Source organism: Homarus americanus, unplaced genomic scaffold, assembly GCF_018991925.1.
Source record: "Homarus americanus isolate GMGI-L3 unplaced genomic scaffold, GMGI_Hamer_2.0 scaffold21914, whole genome shotgun sequence".
Lineage (NCBI taxonomy): Eukaryota > Metazoa > Arthropoda > Malacostraca > Decapoda > Nephropidae > Homarus > Homarus americanus.
In genome coordinates this window covers 1,231,613-1,252,866 of record NW_024719665.1, presented here as the reverse complement: position 1 = coordinate 1,252,866, position 21,254 = coordinate 1,231,613, and the positions used below count along the sequence as shown (strand labels likewise).

Genomic DNA, 21,254 nt, shown 5'->3' with positions numbered 1-21,254 from the left:
GGTTAGGTGAAGTTAGGTTATTTCAGACTCGCCCTATGTCCTAATCCATTTCTTGTTGCATTGAAACGTCTTCATGTAAATTTTCCCACTTCACGTTCGTACCTCAACAGAAACCTCGGTGAAGAAACACCACTGACACTATTACATAAATAAATCAGACAACCCTTCAAAATAACATTATAGCAGAAGTAAAGAAAATGTGACCAAATAAGAAATAGGCCCTTGGTGCTTCACAACAACCTTCACAAACTTGTACTTACATCTGAGACGACCGAAGTGGAGTGCTTCTCGAGGTCATAGTGCCATCCTCGATCACATGGCACTACCCTGGCCCCCTCAGGAGGTCTCACGACCTGTTCTCCTCCCCCATCCAGGCTCTCCAGGTGAACTGTGAAGTTGTAGTCGTACCTCTGGCAGCGGCTGAACTGCTGGGAGGTGTTGTCGTACGGGATGCTGCCAGGGTATTAAGGAGAAGGAGTAATAGTAATAGTAATAGTAATAATAATAATAATATTAATTATTAATAATATTAATTATTATTATTATTATTATTATTATTATTATTATTATTATTATTATTATTATTACTACTATTATTACTATTATTATTATTATTACTACTATTATTACTATTATTATTACTATTACTACTATTATTATTATTACTACTATTATTACTATTATTATTATTATTATTATTATTATTATTATTATTATTATTATTATTATTACTACTATTATTATTATTATTAATAATAACAGAGTGAAGACGGTTGGTAAGCAGAGGTCCTCCTGCTTTATACACCTCAACTGGGATTCCATCAGACCCTGAGGCTTTGTTATTTTACTTCTGTTTGATGGCAGTAACTACCTCATCCAGGGACGGAGGATAGCTGAGATGGGTCAGCTCTGGATACTGAGGGACCTGCTGGGTAGTCAGGACATCCACATCAGTGCTTCGGTTGAGCAGAGAATGGTAGTGCTCTTTCCAACGCTGAAGGGGGCCTTCTTCATCTTTAATTAGGGAGTTACAGTCTGATGAGCGGGAGGGGGCTGGGCAATGAGTGACTGGCCCATAAAATGTTTTAGTGGAATGAAAAATTCCCTCATCTTGTGTTTAGCTGCAAAGTTCACGCTGGGCCACCGCTATCTTCTTGAGCTTTGGTCGAGACTGAGGGTTGTTCTGCCAGTCAGTTAATGCAGCATCGTTATCTTCGATGAGTGCATTGATTTCCGGGTCATTTTCATCAAACCAGTTCTGGTGTATTCTTTCGATCTGGCCGAGGGTCTCTGTGGGTTTTTGTCATGACAGTGTCGAAAATACCCCATTTGGCACTAGGATTTGGGTTGTTTGTTGTTGGGTTGTTTATCAGCCCATGTTCGAGCTGCTCTCTGAAAGTATTGTACTGCGCACATCATTGTCATCCCTAAAAACTCTTTAATTCATATTACGCTACCTTACATTCAAATCCACCTTGCTTGTAGAATATCAGAAAACGGGAAACGTTGATAAAGGATAACTCACCTACTGAATGTTTATGAATTATTTGATGAATTATACCCAGGTACGGGTATATAATATTAAGTGTATGTACTCATAGCATTAAGGAGAACTCAAGGTATCTATAAGATGGTTGGGAGAGTCCAATCGATACGAACTAGTGTACTATTAGGGCTAAGTGTAGATCGTGTATGAAGGTCATTCTACTGACGACTGTGAACCATTAGTGAAATGGCTACCGCAGGTAGCAGATGGAACTGTAAAAGAACATTCATTTGGAAAAAGGATAAATGTATCAGACCTACGTGAAGTGTTGGAAGTGATCCAGAAACTATACTTCAAAGGAAATATCTTGTATGCATCGGTGTGAACTTAATACACCTCGTTATCTCGTGTGATGTATACCCACGACATGTACAGTGATCAGTGTATCTTATGTCTGTGTTCAACGAGTGCAATGTGTGAGGGGAGGATCCCTAATTACAGTTTTAAGTGAAGTGTATATACCCACGCTATGAACATTCGATGCGCGGCTTTTGTTCAGAGTTAGCATCACTTGTGCCCGGACTACAGTTTTGAGTTGATGATATTGCCCAATTAATTTACCCAGGAACTGTCAAACCACATCCTGAATTTAGTATGTAATTTAGGATTAAGATATGTATTTATAAGGCATAAGGTCACAATAAATAGGAAAGTGTTCATGTGAGAACCATACGAAATCAAAGTGAAAATTAAAGATTGGAAACTGTAGGCCTAAATCAGTGAGAGGAACGGGACATCGCCCTTAGTGATGCCCCGACTTCTCACCAAAAGAGGTCAGTGAACCTCATCGTGCTATATTCAGCCCTAAAAAAAAGACTTATCTAGCAGTTTTTACATCTCAAAACCTTGCCTGATGTTATTAAGTGAAGTCATAGTGTACTAGTGTGGGGTGATGAAAGCCCCTCAGGCATTATTCTTAGTGATGCCCCAACTTCTCACCAAACAGGTACCAAGCGTTCTGAGCGTCTTCAGAACATCGGCCATTACTCCCGTGATGGCTGCACCATGTGAGGTGTACACCGTTATGCTCTTCCACTGTGAACCTGTGGATTCCCGGCATATCACCACCCAGGAAGAGGAGCACATAATAGTATGTTTGAGATGATTCGCGGTCGTTACTTGGAGCGACCTAGAATACCAGGAGTAGAAACAGTACTGGTATAGTTACTTGGGAAGTACCCCTCTCTACCCACCAAGAGCTGTGTGCAAACGAGGTGCCTGATATGTGAACCTAGAAATAGTGAGGAGTTCCATACCTGTAGATGTGGAGTGTAACCGGGGTGTGGTGAGGTGGTGCTGTAATGTGGTGATGTGGTGCTGTAATGTGGTGATGTGGTGCCGTAATGTGGTGAAGTGGTGCTGTAATGTGGTGCTGTAATGTGGTGATGTGGTGCTGTAATGTGGTGATGTGGTGCCGTAATGTGGTGAGGTGGTGCTGTAATGTGGTGCTGTAATGTGGTGCCGTAATGTGGTGATATGGTGCTGTAATGTGGTGATCTGGTGCTGTAATGTGGTGATATGGTGCTGTAATGTGGTGATGTGGTGCTGTAATGTGGTGATGTGGTGCCGTAATGTGGTGATGTGGTGCTGTAATGTGGTGATGTGGTGCTGTAATGTGGTGATGTGGTGCTGTAATGTGGTGATGTGATGCCGTAATGTGGTGAGGTGGTGCTGTAATGTGGTCATGTGGTGCTGTAATGTGGTGATATGGTGCTGTAATGTGGTGATGTGGTGCCGTGATGTGGTGCTGTAATGTGGTGATGTGGTGTGGTGATGTGGTGCTGTAATGTGGTGATATGGTGCTGTAATGTGGTGATATGGTGCTGTAATGTGGTGATATGGTGCTGTAATGTGGTGATGTGGTGCTATTCTGTAACCCAGGGTGCTATATTCTAACAGGTGGAGCAGTCTGTTGTGTTGGGCGTCAGTGTAAGAAGGAATGACCGAGATAAGGAGGTCAGTGATTGTTAAGTATGGGTGTAAGACGTGTGTTGTTGGGCAGTATAACGTAAGTCATAGTTGTTCTTCTGAGGAAGGCCAACTATTCTTGTATATTGCCGGGATGCAATATGTTTTAAAGAATAAATTAGTTAAGACATGCTTGTTGTTTCACCCTTCTTCCCACTACCGATTTGGTCAATGAAAAACCCAACCCAATGCCTAGCTTGCTCTGCCCGCGACCTAACGAGCTATATGCTGTCCAGAGGGGGTCTGGTGGCAGCGACCTTAAAATTAAGAATAAAGTTAAGTTATCCCTTAGAATTAGTGAACCCAGAATCTGGCAGTATAGTATGTGCTACCGCTGGATCCTCCGGACGCTTTGTGTTAAGACTTCTGGAGGCTTGTTGGCTTCACCGTTTTGGGGTGACGTGAAGCGAAAGCGTGGCCTGAAGTGAAACCTTGGCCCTGACGAGCCAATGATCAGTATTGCATTGGCCTGAGCTACACATGGCTCGGGTCAGGGAATGAGGACCTCTCGCGATCTCTTTCTCTGAAAATGATGTGGTCAATGAGATTCCAGTGTTTGGATCGTGAGTGTTGCCATGAACCCTTCAACTTGTTGGCCTGCCTAAAGAAGGTACTGGTGACAGTGAGGTTGTGTGCAGCACACTCGCTGAGGAGTAGGCCGTTGGGATTACACTTGCCTTGTCCATTTCTCCCTATGATTCCCTGCCAAATGTCAGCATCTCTGCCAACTCTAGCATTGAAGTCACCAAGGAGCACAACCTTATCTTCTCTGGGGATAGAGGTTAGCATTCTGTCAAGGTCTGGATGAAAGGCCTCTTTGACGTCATCCTCTACATCCAGTGTTGGGGCATACTGTATACACTGATGAAAATGGATTGAAGCGAGTGATTCAGTGGGACTCCGAGCGTCATGAGGTGCTCATTGATCCCAACAGGCATTTCAGTTAGTCTGTGCAGGATGCATTGGCGGATGGCAAAGTCAACTCCATGAATGCCGTTTCTCTCCGTAGCAGGCTTACCCTTCCAGAAGAAGGTATAGCAAGACCCCAGTTCTGTGAGTCGACCCTTGTCTGGGAGCCGGGACACACTAATGGCTGCTATGTCGATTTTATACCTAAACAGCTCTTTTCCCACGAGGGCGGTTCTTTTTTCAGGACGCTCACTTGTGCCAGTATCCAAAAGGGTCCTGACATTCCGTGCAGTGACCATAAGAGGCTGTATAGTTTGTTTTTGTTTTGATCTGGGATTATAATTGTTTTCGACCGCATTAGGATGACCTTACTGGGTGCGATTGCCCAGTCAGGGTGGTTCTTTAGGCAGACAATTTTTAGGGCACCTTTTCTTGCCCCCTCCTCATGTGGGTTGAGCAGAGTGGCTCCTCGAAAGGGCTGCTCAGTCGCACAGACAGGACCGGATTGCCATGGTGCCTTGATCTCAGTGCGTAAGCGATCATCTTACCTGTGCCGCCCATGTGCAGAGTTGTGACTAGAGACTCCCGGCAGTCATCTCTGTCTGTCCCCATCGCCACTCGTCCGTCGCCATAGGAATTTTGGGGCATAAGAGTTTGATGATGATGAGGAGTATGATGAGGTGGATGATGGCTGTGCACGACTTGATTTATGTGGTGAGGCAGGAGCGCAGACTGCAACCACACATCTTGACTCTCCCTTTTCCTGATCCAGTGGTGCAAGTGTTGCAACGACTGGGGAGAGGGAGAGCTACAATGGACTACCGATAGCCCAGTTTGTTGGGTTTCGCCTAAGTAGCCTGTCCATCATGCATTGCGTTCGTTTGCCAGTGTAGTTGTTGGATTTCCATGGTGGTCATCTTTTCTGCTTATACCGCCGTTGGGGTCTTGTTGGAGCTCTGATGTCGGGCTCCACTGCAGATATTTCGTTTGGGGTTTACACCCATAGCCTTATACCTACCAAGTTTAATCCGCAAGGCAGCGGGGCAGTGGTTGGTAGGCGCCAGTGGGCCTATGTGCCATCCCTCTGGGGCCCACTGCTACTCCGAAATCCCCTGTTGGTCTAGCCTGGGCCCACGAGGCACCCGGTTACCGTGTGTTGCCACGAGGAGACACAGCAGGAGTCTTGATGTTGAAGAGACTGTGTACTGGCAGGGGAAAACTTATGCAGCGGCTTCTCTGTTCGCCAGGAGGGCTAGCCAGCGGCGGTAGATGAAAGCGAGAGGAAGCAAGCAGTGCCTGCACCTTAACACTAACATAATGCTGCCACACTAGACGCATTACACCACCCTGTACACACACACACACACACGTTTCCCAATCGTTAGGTTATTGTAGAGTAGCTGCTTTGGCAGTCTACTGTTGTCCCTGCGGGTAACATGGCCAGTCCAACGTAATTGTACATGAATAATGGTTGCCTCGATGCTCCTACATTTAGTGTCAGCAAGAAAACTGGCATTTATTCTCTCGTCTTCCCAGCGAACTCAGAGGAAAAGAAAGAAAGAAAGAACAGTCCTCATAACTTGATGATGGAAGAATATCCCTCAGGTAGTTTTATGACTTGAGTTACATGAACCAAAAATGACATCAAAGTTACGCTCAGGACTCTACGCCTTAAGTACAGATTGGTTGGGTTAGGTTGGGTTAGGTTAGAGGTACACTACGAGTATGTTAGGAGTAGCTTAGGTTAGATTAGGGGGAAATTTGGTTAAGTTCAGCTACTTTAATTAATAATAGATTCAAGTTAGTTTAACTTAGGTTAAGTTAGTGTAGCTTAAGTTAAATAGGTTACGCTGGTTGAATTAACATTAGGTCAAATTAGTTAAGTTATGGTAGGTTAGGTTAAACAGGGTAAGCTGGAATATTTTTTTTCGCCACTTATCAGCCGTGTGGGCTGTTGGTTAATCCAGTCTTAGGTCAAGTTAGTCTAAGTTAAATTAGGTTAGGTTAGGTTAGGTTAGGTTCCGAGTCCGGTATTACTTAATCTCAAACAACAACAACAGCTTCTCACACCCACCTAAGGTTTTTGAGAACCTCCAGGGAGAGGTTGGTGTGGTCGAGGCCTGGCACGAGGCACCAGTGGTCGGGGGTGGAGGCCATGAAGAGCTGGTTGTAGGCGTGGAAGCCGCAGGGCATCGTCCCCGGCAGCAGCAGGAACCACAGGATTAGCTTCTGGTAGGTGCCGTACTCCCCCAGGTCAGGCAGGATCTCGTCGAAGTCCATTGTGGAGAAGAGGAGTTAGGGAGGAGGAAGAGGGTTTGTTGGTTGTGGTGGTGGTAGTGGTGGCTAGGTTGAGGTAGAAAGGTTGATAGTTTGTGGTAATGGTAAAAAGGTGGTGGTGGTGTGTTGAGGTTAAGGGGAGGGGAGAGAGTTATGGAGAGGTTAATGGGACTCTATAAAAGTTAATGGAATAGAGGAAAGATCATTAAACTGGCGCCATGCAAACATTAACCGCTCTGTGAAGAAGTTAATGCCACTGGGTAAAGCTCACTAGGAATGTGGGAGGTTAATGTGACTGTATGGAAATTAATAGAGATCTTGTTAGTTAAATGGTTGATGACACGTTCTCGAGGGTCAAGTGTAAGTCAGGAGTAAGAACAATGGTCAAGGTTACAAGAGAGGGTCCTGGGTTTGTAAACTATTAGAGAGATTGTGGTCTTTGTGGTCTTCTTGGGGTGGATTGTGGTCTTTTGGGGGGTCTGTGGTCTTGTTGGGGGGGGTCTGTGGTCTTCTTGGGATGGATTGTGGTCTTCTTGGGAAGTTTGTGGTCCCTTAAGTTCGTGACGTATGGGACTGGGACCGCTTTGCACTTCTGGGAGTCTGTGATGTCTGCTAAGAGGACCTGTGTATTGTTTGCAACGGATATCTGCTTTATTGTTTACAAAGTAGACCTCTTATTGTTTGCAAAGAAGCTATTTCTAGTTTTTGCATAGAGGACATTTTTGCTGTTTGCATTGAGGACCGGTTTTGTTTATGATCTCTTCTTCCCCTTTGGTGTTCAATCCTTCGGTAAAATAACTCTCTTAGCGTGAGATGGTTCAGCGTCCTCTAGTTGTGGTCTACAGCAACAAATCCTCTTACTCCTAACTAGTATACTCTAGGCTGGCGGGCTCCTCGCTGGTGTTATCTGGAAGCTCTGTTTATTTACATCGACGCCCTGTAAATAAAATAAAATTTATTCTTAGTCATTGTTCACTAAATAAAAGTAATCCATTTTTTTTATTTCGTTTTTATTAATGGTACAATTGGTTATTAGGACAGGAAAGGCATTTAGGGGGAGGAAGGGGTGAATGCCGCCAACCTTTTATGCTCAATCCACCAAAACCAGCACCTCACCCCCCCCCAACTCACCCTCAAAAACCCACACTCCCTCTACAACTACCACCACCCCCCAAGACACACACACCCACACACCATCACCCCATCCACACCACCACCCACACCATCACCCATCCCACCCACACCATCTTCCATTCTATCTCCCACGCCATCACCAAATCCCACCACCCACACCATCACCAAATCCCACCACCCACACCATCACCCATATCACCCACACCTTTAACCATCTCACATATCCACACCCCATCACCCACACCTCCACCCACACCCACCTATCGCCCCGCACCCACAGTACCAAGTTTCCCCCTCGACCTTCAAACTTTCACACGGCAACATTTCCTTATCTCCCCTTAACTTGTCTTTATCACCTCCTAGTTACTTACCCAAACAGTCAAAGTTTTCCTTTCGTTATAAGACTTTGATTATAACTTTAGCTTTTTTTATTATATAAATTTTGACATATTACTATTTTGTTTCTGATAAAAATGGAAATTTTATTAAATTCTTGCATTTTCTTCCAATAAAAGTAGATTGTATTTGCTTATAATAACATTTTAATTGCGTCATTATCTCCTTTTCGATCTTGTTATAAAAGTAGATTAAATTATTTTCTTATAATAATAAAAAAGTTTCATTTCATTATCACTTTTTCTATTGTAATAAATGTCGAACTAGATTATTGTTTTATATTAACTTAATTACATTATAATATTTTATATAATTACTGTACACTGTTTTCCTTGTTTTTATTCTAATAAAATATATATAATTTCATAATCTTTGCAAAGCCACGAACAGAAAAAATGAAATAAATCTAAAAAATAATAAAAACTAAATAATTAATAAGTCAACAAATTAACAAAAATTTATTAAAGATGAAAAATTATGAAAAAATATAATATATAGATAAATAATTAATACAAGCAAATGATAAATAAGTAAAAAATTGAACAATTATAATTAATCAACAACTAATTAAACGAACAAAATTAAATATGACACAAAACATGAACAAAAAACATCAATAAACAAAACCAAAAACATTTCAAACAAACAATATCAACAAACACATTACACACAAACAAACCGTATTCACAAACAAACAAAAAACATCCACAAAGAAATACATAAAAAAACAAAGAAAAACATAAAACCAAAAAGCTCTTTCCACACTGAGAGAAAATAAAGCTCAGCGAAATAATAAAAAATAGCAGGAAAAATTGGGAAAAGGAAAATTGGCAATAGAGAAAGACACGAGTCGCACCTCTGCTTTAATAATTCTGAATCTGAAATGAGAAACCACCTTTAACCCCTCCTCAATAATGTAAACACTCGCTTCTCTGTTCCTGTGACTATGTTTTCCCTTTCCCTCGTCTTTTACTTTCTTAACTGTCTTTATTTTCTCTCTCTTTCTCTTGTCTTTTTTTGTCTTCATCGTCTTTAATTTTCATCTTTATTATCCATATCTTTGAGTTCTTGTCTTTGTCTTCATCGTCTTTAATTTTCATCTTTATTATCCATATCTTTGAGTTCTTGTCCTTTTCCTTTTGGATGACTTGTGTTCGTTCCAATAATTTTCCCGGTGTTAATGTTATGTTGCTTCTGTCGTTCGTTGTAATTAATTCAAACTCGTGAAGGCTATTTCTATCTCATAACATTCCTCTCTCTCTCTCTCTCTCTCTCTCTCTCTCTCTCTCTCTCTCTCTCCTGCTTTTGCAAGAATAGGGTTTGGCTGTCTCGATATGTAAGGCACACGCCCCCACACACACACAGCTTGGCTAATACACACTTAAGTTTGGTTATTTCTTTCCTGAACCTGACTATTTCCTCAATGTTTGGCCATTTACCCACCATGTTTGGCTACTATCTCCCTAAATTTGGTTATTTTCTCCCTACATTTGGTTAATTCCTCCCCAAATTTGGCTATTTTCACAATAACGTAGGCTATTTCCTCCCAAGGTTAGGCTAACTCAATAAACCAGATATAACACCAACCAACAAATGTCGCCCTGGACGACCATAGTGGTAAAGCGACCAATTACATAGGATCATATATACGACAAAAGAGTAATATGAATCCATGATGCATAAAATTTAAGGAGATGAGCGTAATATTGCCGAGATGACCAACGTTTGTGGCCCAATATCAGCCAGGGGCGGGTAAGATGGTTCCTCAACGACTGTTTTGGTGATTTTAATATACTGAAATAATATCTAGATTAGCCTTCACCCCCAAGCTTTTTTCATCTGATGATTAAACACCCCACCGCTTCCTAAGGGGTTAGGTTAGGTTGGGTTGGGTTAGGTTAGGTTCGGTTAGGTTAGGTTAAAATTAGGTTAGGTTAGGTTAGGTTAAGTTCGGTTACCGTTAGGTTAGGTTCGGTTAGGGTTGGGTCAGGTTATATTAGGTTATACGAGAGAGAGAGAGAGAGAGACGCAGACAGCGTCACATATTTTTGGTACAAACTCATTAAACTACTGTATAATGTGTCCACTTTACATGCCTCCTGAGTTGGTCTTCCCCAGCCACATCTTTAATTAACAAATACTGACACTAACAAAAGACAATAACTATACATTTAAATAGATAAAAACCATCATCAGTGGATCTTCTACTTGCAATTAAGTATCGTAGATCACATTTGATCTTCAGCGCAAAAATCACAACAAAAATATTGTACTGTTGATGTTTGTTTACATTGGTCGTTACCTCGGCCTCATCGCATTACAAGACGCAATGCGATTGACTGTACTATAAAGTGCATCCTGATTGGTGAAAGCGAGAGACCTAATATTGTGTACTTCGACGTCGATAATGGGAATACTAATTACTAATTCACCAAACGTCACCACACTTGGTTGCCTTCGTTAATGAATGGGATCGAGCAAGTCAATGATATCGGCTGACACGAAATGATTGCCAATTGAAGGTATTCCATTGTCTCTTCAATCAACGCAAAGAGAATTAATTAACTACCATGTCAACAAAGAAGACGCGAGATGTTTACCATAATTTAGGAAACAAACGGCACAGCTTAACGCGACGGAGACGATGCCAAGTGCGGGAGGCCGTAATACTACGCTAGGCTTCATTATTTTTAGCCCTTATGGGAGGAACAGTTTATCATTTACCTAATACTACCTCATACTAACACACACCTACCTAATACTACCTCATACTAACACACACCTACCAAATACTACCTCAAACTAACACACACCTACCAAATACTACCTCATACTAACACACACCTACCAAATACTACCTCATACTAACACACACCTACCAAATACTACCTCATACTAACACAAACCGACCTAATACTACCCCATACTAACACACACCTACCAAATACTACCTCATACTAACACAAACCGACCTAACACTACCTCATACTAACACACACGTTCCTAATACTACCTCATACTAACACACACCTACCTAATACTACCTCATACTAACACACACCTACCAAATACTACCTCATACTAACACAAACCGACCTAACACTACCTCATACTAACACACACCTACCTAATACCTCCTAACACACACCTACCTAACACTACCTCATACTAACACAAACCGACCTAACACTACCTCATACTAACACAAACGACCTAATACTACCTCATACTAACACAAACCGACCTTCTATACTACCTCATACTAACACAAACCGACCTAACACTACCTCATACTAACACAAACCGACCTAATACTACCTCATACTAACACACACCTACCTAATACTACCTCATACTACACACACCTACCTAATACTACATACTAACACAAACCTACCTAACACTACCTCATACTAACACAAACCGACCTATACCCTCATACTAACACACACCTACCTAACACTACCTCATACTAACACAAACCGACCTAATACTACCTCATACTAACACACACCTACCTAACACTACCTCATACTAACACAAACCGACCTAATACTACCTCATACTAACACACACCTACCTAACACTACCTCATACTAACACACACCTTCCTAATACTGCCCCATACTAACACACACCTACCTAACACTACCTCATACTAACACAAACCGACCTAACACTACCTCATACTAACACAAACCGACCTAATACTACCTCATACTAACACAAACCGACCTAATACTACCTCATACTAACACAAACCGACCTAATACTACCTCATACTAACACAAACCGACCTAATACTACCTCATACTAACACAAACCGACCTAATACTACCTCATACTAACACAAACCGACCTAACACTACCTCATACTAACACAAACCGACCTAATACTACCTCATACTAACACACACCTACCTATTACTGCCCCAGCTCGATGAACAGGCTTTGTGTGAAATATAACAGAGTCTAGAACTGCTTTTAGTGTCCTTGTGGCCTAGCCGGTAAGCGTTCCCTAGTCCCACCCAGTAGGTCGAGGGTTCGATTCCTTGCTGGTGAGGTCGTTGATTATATGTTCAAAGTCCGCGTGTTATATGGACTAAAAATTAAGTATATATATGTACCTCGCGTTTCATACCAGCTAGATTCGGTAAAATGCTACTGACACCACATAAGAGGCACGGGCAGTTTCCCAATGAGGTTCACGGCGCCATCAGCTCGATGAACAGGCTTTGTGTGAAATATAACAGAGTCTAGAACTGCTTTTAGTGTCCTTGTGGCCTAGCCGGTAAGCGTTCCCTAGTCACACCCAGTAGGTCGAGGGTTCGATTCCTTGCTGGTGAGGTCGTTGATTATATGTTCAAAGTCCGCGTGTTATATGGACTAAAAATGAAGTATATATATATATATATATATATATATATATATATATAGAGAGAGAGAGAGAGAGAGACCATCGCAGCTTACATCAACCTTAAGTTTAAACACCCTATTGCTAACCTTACATAACATAACCTAACCTATCGCTAACCTAACATAACATAACCTAACATATTGCTAACCTAACCTAACATAACCTAAGCTAACCAACCTAATCTAATTTAACCTCACCTAAGCTAAACCTAACACTAACTTAAACCTAACGCAGGCCTAATCCATCCTAATATTAGCCTAAACTAACCGAACACTAACCTAACCCATTCTGACCTCACGCTTACCTTCTCTAACCTAACGATAACCCAACCTAACCTAACCTAACCTAACCCAACCTAACCTTAATTCATTAGGTTAGGTTATGTTATGTTAGGTTATAATGGTTAAACATTCTAATATATCTTAATAAGAGTTGTATATGTGTTCTTTTATACACTACTACACAGATTAAGTGGACAAGGTTGAGTTAAACACTGAACTTCCACCTGTTGCTGTAACACTGAACTCACACCTGTTTCTGTATCACTAAACTCCCACCTGTTGCTGTAACACTGAACTCCCATCTGTTGCTGTAACACTGAACTCCCACCTGTTGCTGTAACACTGAACTCCCATCTGTTGCTGTAACACTAAACTCCCACCTGTTCCTGTAACACTGAACTCCCACCTGTTGCTGTAACACTAAACTCCCACCTGTTGCTGTAACACTGAACTTCCATCTGTTGCTGTTACACTAAACTCCCACCTGTTGCTGTAACACTAAACTCCCACCTGTTGCTGTAACACTGAACTCCCACCTGTTGCTGTAACACTAACTCCCACCTGTTGCTGTAACACTGAACTCCCACCTGTTGCTGTAACACTGAACTCCCACCTGTTGCTGTAACACTGAACTCCCACCTGTTGCTGTAACACTGAACTCCCACCTGTTGCTGTAACACTGAACTCCCACCTGTTGCTGTAGCACTAAACTCCCACCTGTTGCTGTAACTCTGAACTCCCCACTGTTGCTATAACACTGAACTCCCACCTGTTGCTATAACACTGAACTCCCACCTGTTTCTGTAACACTAAACTCCCACCTGTTGCTGTAGCACTAAACTCCCACCTGTTGCTGTAACACTGAACTCCCACCTGTTGCTGTAACACTATACTCCCACCTGTTGCTGTAACACTGAACTCCCACCTGTTGCTGTAACACTGAACTCCCACCTGTTGCTGTAACACTATACTCCCACCTGTTGCTGTAACACTGAACTCCCACCTGTTGCTGTAGCACTAAACTCCCACCTGTTGCTGTAACACTGAACTCCCAACTGTTGCTATAACACTGAACTCCCACCTGTTGCTATAACACTGAACTCCCACCTGTTTCTGTAACACTAAACTCCCACCTGTTGCTGTAGCACTAAACTCCCACCTGTTGCTGTAACACTGAACTCCCACCTGTTGCTGTAACACTATACTCCCACCTGTTGCTGTAACACTATACTCCCACCTGTTGCTGTAGCACTAAACTCCCACCTGTTGCTGTAACACTGAACTCCCACCTGTTGCTATAACACTGAACTCCCACCTGTTGCTATAACACTATACTCCCACCTGTTTCTGTAACACTGAACTCCCACCTGTTGCTGTAACACTATACTCCCACCTGTTGCTGTAACACTGAACTCCCACCTATTTAACATAACACTTTAGAACTCCCACCTGTTGCTGTAACACTGAACTCCCACCTGTTTCTGTAACTTACTAAACTCCCATCTGTTGCTGTAACACTGTACTCCCACCTATTTGCTGTAACACTGAACTCCCACCTGTTGCTGTAACACTATACTCCCACCTGTTTCTGTAACACTATACTCCCACCTGTTGCTGTAACACTATACTCCCACCTGTTGCTGTAACACTATACTCCCACCTGTTGCTATAACACTATACTCCCACCTGTTTCTGTAACACTGAACTCCCACCTGTTGCTGTAACACTATACTCCCACCTGTTTCTGTAACACTATACTCCCACCTGTTGCTGTAACACTGAACTCCCACCTGTTGCTGTAACACTGAACTCCCACCTGTTGCTGTAACACTGAACTCCCACCTGTTGCTGCAACACTATACTCCCACCTGTTTCTGTAACACTATACTCCCACCTGTTTCTGTAACACATACTCCCACCTGTTGCTGTAACACTATACTCCCACCTGTTGCTGTAACAATATACTCCCACCTGCTGTAACACTATACTCCCACCTGTTGCTGTAACACTATCTTCCCACCTGTTGCTGTAACACTGAACTCCCACCTGTTGCTGTAACACTAAACCCCACCTGTTGCTGCAACACTATACTCCCACCTGCTTCTGTAACACTATACCCCACCTGTTGCTGTAACACTATACTCCCACCTGTTGCTGTAACACTATACTCCCACCTGTTGCTGTAACACTATACTCCCACCTGTTGCTGTAACACTGAACTCCCACCTGTTGCTGTAACACTATACTCCCACCTGTTGCTGTAACAATATACTCCCACCTGTTGCTGTAACACTGAACTCCCACCTGTTGCTGTAACACTGAACTCCCACCTGTTGCTGTAACACTGAACTCCCACCTGTTGCTGTAACACTGAACTCCCATCTGTTGCTGTAACACTAAACCCCACCTGTTGCTGTAACACTGAACTCCCACCTGTTGCTGTAACACTATATCCCACCTGTTGCTGTAACACTATACTCCCACCTGTTGCTGCAGCACTCAACTCCCACCTGTTGCTGTAACACTGAACTCCCACCTGTTGCTATAGCACTGAACTCCCACCTGTTGCTATAACACTATACTCCCACCTGTTTCTGTAACACTGAACTCCCACCTGTTGCTGTAACACTAAACTCCACCTGTTGCTGTAACACTGAACTCCCACCTGTTGCTGTAACACTGAACTCACTCCACCTGTTGCTGTAACACTGAACTCCTACCTGTTTGTAACACTGAATTCCCACCTGTTGCTGAACACTGAACTCCCACCTGTTGCTGTAACACTGAACTCCCACCTCTGTAACACTAAACTCCCATCTGTTGCTGTAACACTATACTCCCACCTGTTGCTGTAACACTGAACTCCCACCTGTTGCTGTAACACTATACTCCCACCTGTTTCTGTAACACTATACTCCCCCTGTTGCTGTAACACTATACTCCCACCTGTTGCTATAACACTATACTCCCACCTGTTGCTATAACACTATACTCCCACCTGTTTCTGTAACACTGAACTCCCACCTGTTGCTGTAACACTATACTCCCACCTGTTTGCAACACTATTCTCCCACCTGTTGCTGTAACACTATACTCCCACCTGTTTCTGTAACACTACTCTCCCACCTGTTTCTGTAACACTATACTCCCACCTGTTGCTGTAACACTATCTCCCACCTGTTGCTGTAACAATATACTCCCACCTGTTGCTGTAACACTATACTCCCACCTGTTGCTGTAACACTATACTCCCACCTGTTGCTGTAACACTGAACTCCCTGTTGCTGTAACACTAAACTCCCACCTGTTGCTGCAACACTATACTCCACCTGCTTCTGTAACACTATACTCCCACCTGTTTAACACTATACTCCACCTGTTGCTGTAACACTATACTCCCCTGTTGCTGTAACACTATACTCCCACCTGTTGCTGTAACACTGAACTCCACCTGTTTGTAACCCTTACTCCCACCTGTTGCTGTAACAATACTCCCCTGTTGTAACACTGAACTCCACCTGTTGCTGTAACACTGAACTCCCACCTGTTGCTGTAACACTGAACTCCCACCTGTTGCTGTAACACTGAACTCCCACCTGTTGCTGTAACACTGAACTCCCACCTGTTGCTTATAACACTGAACTCCCACCTGTTGCTGTAACACTGAACTCCCACCTGTTTCTGTAACACTAAACTCATCTGTTGCTGTAACACTGCCCACCTGTTGCTGTAACACTGAACTCCCACCTGTTGCTGTAACACTATACTCCCACCTGTTTCTGTAACACTATACTCCCACCTGTTGCTGTAACACTATACTCCCACCTGTTTGTAACACTATACTCCCACCTGTTGCTATAACACTATACTCCCACCTGTTTCTGTAACACTGAACTCCCACCTGTTGCTGTAACACTATACTCCCTGTTTCTGTAACACTATTCTCCCACCTGTTGCTGTAACAATATACTCCCCTTTTGCTAACTAACTCCCACCTGTTGCTGTAACACTGAACTCCCACCTGTTCTTAACACTGAACTCCCACCTGTTGCTGTAACCGACTCCACCTGTTGCACTGAACTCCCTGTTGCTGTAACACTGAACTCCACCTGTTGCTGTAACACTGAACTCCCACCTGTTTCTGTAACACTAAACTCCCATCTGTTGCTGTAACACTGTACTCCCCACCTGTTGCTGTAACACTGAACTCCCACCTGTTGCTGTAACACTACCCACTGTTTCTGTAACACTATACTCCCACCTGTTGCTGTAACACTATACTCCCACCTGTTGCTGTAACACTATACTCCCACCTGTTGCTGTAACACTGAACTCCCACCTGTTGCTGCAACTAGGGAGTGACAGTTTGGCAAAAGTTTTCAAAATCTAATTGCTTGGGTTGGATTATTTGTCTATCGGCCACGCTAATTCCGAATATGTTTGAGTTTTTTACATCATTGCATTAGAAGGTTTGTGGATACTTTTGGGTTTGGCATGAAAAACGCGAAAAAACTGTAAATAATAAAGGGACTGGCAATGTGGCACAACCTGTTAAAATCAAGTTATTGAATTGGATTATTCGACTACTGTGTACACTGGTTCATAATATGCTATTGTTTTACAACTCAATGCGCTACAAATTATGCCGATATTTTTGCTGCACTGATGTTAAAGATTCAAACATATTCGGAACCAGCGTGGCCGATAGACAAATAATCCAACCCAAGCCACTTGATTTTGAAAACTTTTGCCAAACTGTCACTCCCTACTGCACAGTCTTCCCTCTTTTCCATGGCGAATCTCTTGTGGTTCTTCTCACCTACACCAGTCACTATCTTGTTCTCATTGATCCTCTCATCTACCATGAGACCTCTGACCTTGAATCCCCTGAACTTTTCTTTTTTCTGTTCTCGTGACCTCTTCCTGACTCTCTCCACTTTCTTCCAGTTAGTCACTTTAGACTTGTCCCCTTCAGTTATGATGTTGTCTGCAGCTCTGATGGTGTTTGCGATGTGAGCCACTGCATCATTGGATACCTTGAACCTGTCAGCAGTTTCTCCGATCCTGTCCTCGGCTTCTTTCTCCCTTTTCCTTTTCTCTGATCTTGCTCTCCTGTCGACCATAGCCTTGAACTCATTGTCATTGACATCCTTATAATCACTATCTTCTTCCTGAGCACTGTCATCCACTGCCGACACTTTACACGACATCCTCTCCATCTCCTCCTTACTCTTTGACCTCATCTTCTCAGTTTTCCTCTCTTCCTCAGCCCTTTTCTTTGCCCTCTTCGCTTCCTTCTCCCTCTCTTCTTTCAGCTTGGCAGTCACAATTTTGTCAACGCCATCAATGCAGCCCTCCCTTCCCGGTTTCCTCTGGGCTGCCAGGAAGCTTTTCTCTCGTTCGTGCACTTTGCTGTCGTCTGCCACATCAAACAACTTCTCAGCTATATCCTCGAACCTCATCTTCAGCTTCCCGTTCTTCGTTTTCTTCCTTTTCTGTTTCTGTCCATTTCCCTTCATCATCATCGTCTCCCTCCGCATCCTCCACAGGTCGTGGACTCTCATTTTCACCCTGATTTCAGAGATAGTGGGGACAGTGGCCTTCCTATACACATCCAGTACCTTCTCAGTCACCTTGTTGGTGGCATCCATATAATCAAAAGCATTTGTTCTTCTCCTTAACCTCTCGTTTTCTGCTTCATAAGCCAGGGCACTTCCAACTTCCTTGTTCAGAGGCAACTTGTTAGATGGCAGAGGCATCCGAACCCCGAACACCTTATCGTTACCCTGGCGCAGCTGAGTGTTGCTAATCTTAGGACGACCCATCTTGGTGGCGGCCCTTTGAACTAACTGCAAAACAACACAGAAAAAACAACTTTCAGCACTTCAATATCACCACCTATTGAACAATATTTTATTCAAAAGTACGGACTGAGATTTTGTCCTTAACTGTCCAAGTCAAGCTACTTGGGCTGAATTCGTTGATCAGTCCTGGGACGAATATTACCAACGGCGTGAATAGATTCCGTGGAATAAATTCAGGGCATTCCCGTCCAGGGAGCCTCAACAAACTCTGTAAATATTGCCATTGGCCTGCCATTGGCACATATACGGAGTTTGGTAATGTTCCATGAATGTCCTCATTCACGGAATCTATTGATTTTCGAAACTATATACATGTGGCTTGCAGCAAAAAATATCGGCATAATTTGTAGCGCATTGAGTTGTAAAACAATAGCATATTATGAACCAGTGTACACAGTAGTCGAATAATCCAATTCAATAACTTGATTTTTAACAGGTTGTGCCACATTGCCAGTCCCTTTATTTTTACAGTTTTTTGCGTTTTCATGCCAAACCAAAAGTATCCACAAACCCTCTAATGCAATGATGTAAAAAACTCAAACATATTCGGAATTAAGCGTGGCCGATAGACAAATAATCCAACCCAAGCAATTAGATTTTGAAAACTTTGCCAAACTGTCACTCCCTACTGTAACACTATAATTCCACCTGTTGCTGTAACACTATACCCCACCTGTTGCTGTAACACTATACTCCCAATCGTTGCTGTAACACTCATACTCCCCACCTGTTGCTGTAACACTATAATTCCCCACCTGTTGCTGTAACACTATACTCCCAATCGGTTGCTGTAACACTATACTCCCACCTGTTGCTGTAACACTGAACTCCCACCTGTTGCTGCAACACTATACTCCCACCTGTTGCTGTAACACTATACTCCCACCTGTTGCTGAAACACTATACTCCCACCTGTTGCTGTAACACTGAACTCCCACCTGTTGCTGTAACACTGAACTCCCACCTGTTGCTGTAACGTAAGAGTGCCCAACTGATGCTGTAGTTAACCCATTTAACCTGTATATCTGTTGGGGTTTCCCCCAGAACCTCCAAACCTGTTGACAGCCCCTTCATAGCTACCACACCTGTTGCTGTTACGCCTAAGACAAGTGTGGTCACTCACACCTGTTAAGAATTATCACAGCTGCATAATGTATAAACTTCAGACAGGTGATGTTTTTTGAGACTACGCAGCTCAATGACCATTTTTTAATAACTTTGTTAATTAAAAGAAAGTGCCTAGCCGGTCAAGTTATTTTATAATAAAAGTTCAATGCAGTGACTTACCTTAGTTAATTCAACTTCTTTATATTTCTAAATACAATATCAGTTGTTTTAAATATACCGCATTTTTAAAGCAGTTTTTCGTACGGTATGCTAAGCAGAGCAAATAAATACAGAGAGTAATATATCCGACAGTAGTACCGTACCATCAAACAACTCACAAACTTGCAAACTTCCACAACCAAGAGAGAGCGAGGAACGATATACACAACCCGAACGGACGACCTCTGAGTCTGTACTGTGTCTCTCGTCTGTCGCACTGGCAAGTCTGGCCTCACGCATAGCTGCCAACTGAAAATTTCACGTGGGGCTTTATTCACGCCCCAAAAGCGCTAAGAAAGCATTACAATTATGGAAGAAGCTAACAAAAAGTGCTAGGAATTAGTTATACAAAAGTTACTGGTACAAATGATTTGATACTACTAACTATTATTCCAGATCTGCTAATTCCCAATCTGCAATCTCCTCCTCGTTGTCTTTATCTTGTCCTTGGTCACTTTCAGGTTGTTGCAGTTCATGAGGATCCTGATTGTGGTTGTGATGACTGATATGACTTTAATGACCCATTGTTTTTCAACACTTCCTTATGCTGTTAACAATCATAACAACAACTTTCATGCCTTCTTAGTCCATACTTGATAGTTAGTATTGCATTTAAACTTTTGGTGTTAAGTCTGTTTCAAAGTTTTAACTTGACAATATTCATATGACTAAAGATGCGTTTCACATCAGCTTTGGAATGAGGCAATCTTAGCACTGTCAAATTTAACTCAGAGAGGTCACTAAAGGGATTTTCTCCTGTTGCATCCCTGTAAGAAAATATTTCTGCTCAGAGCCCTTGGGTGTCAATGTTTTGTTTGTGATGAAGCTTCTTCCATTGGAACTTAATGCGTGTGATAATTTCATCACTATCAACAAACATCTTTGCTAATTCCAGTATTCCAGGCTTTATTGGTTTCAGGCATTCACTTGCACTCAGAGATGACATAGACTGTAAAACTTATGCATTGTCAGGCAAACGTTGACGAAGCTGTTTTACCAGCTCCACTACAAACTGTATGTCCAGAAAGCAGCTTCAAATGCAAGTAGATGACAAGCAAGATGCAAGAGGAGGTCTTTCTCTATGCTCTCAAGATAAGTTTAACTCAATTAAAGCAATTTTAGTGAGTTTAATCTAT

General features: G+C 42.7%; 1 protein-coding gene across 1 annotated transcript in view; it reads right to left on the bottom strand.

Moving 5' to 3' along the window:
• The window catches only part of LOC121860234 (beta-alanine transporter-like), a gene marked incomplete at its 3' end in the record, with an annotated part of 54,299 nt that extends 33,974 nt beyond the window's left edge, over positions 1–20,325 (bottom strand). Inside the window, 3 exon segments of the mRNA XM_042357322.1 lie at positions 261–453; positions 6,498–7,637; positions 20,080–20,325. Coding sequence (XP_042213256.1) covers positions 261–453; positions 6,498–6,703 — 399 coding nt within the window. The 5' untranslated portion in view covers positions 6,704–7,637; positions 20,080–20,325.
• Between the last annotated feature and the right edge of the window lie 929 nt (positions 20,326–21,254).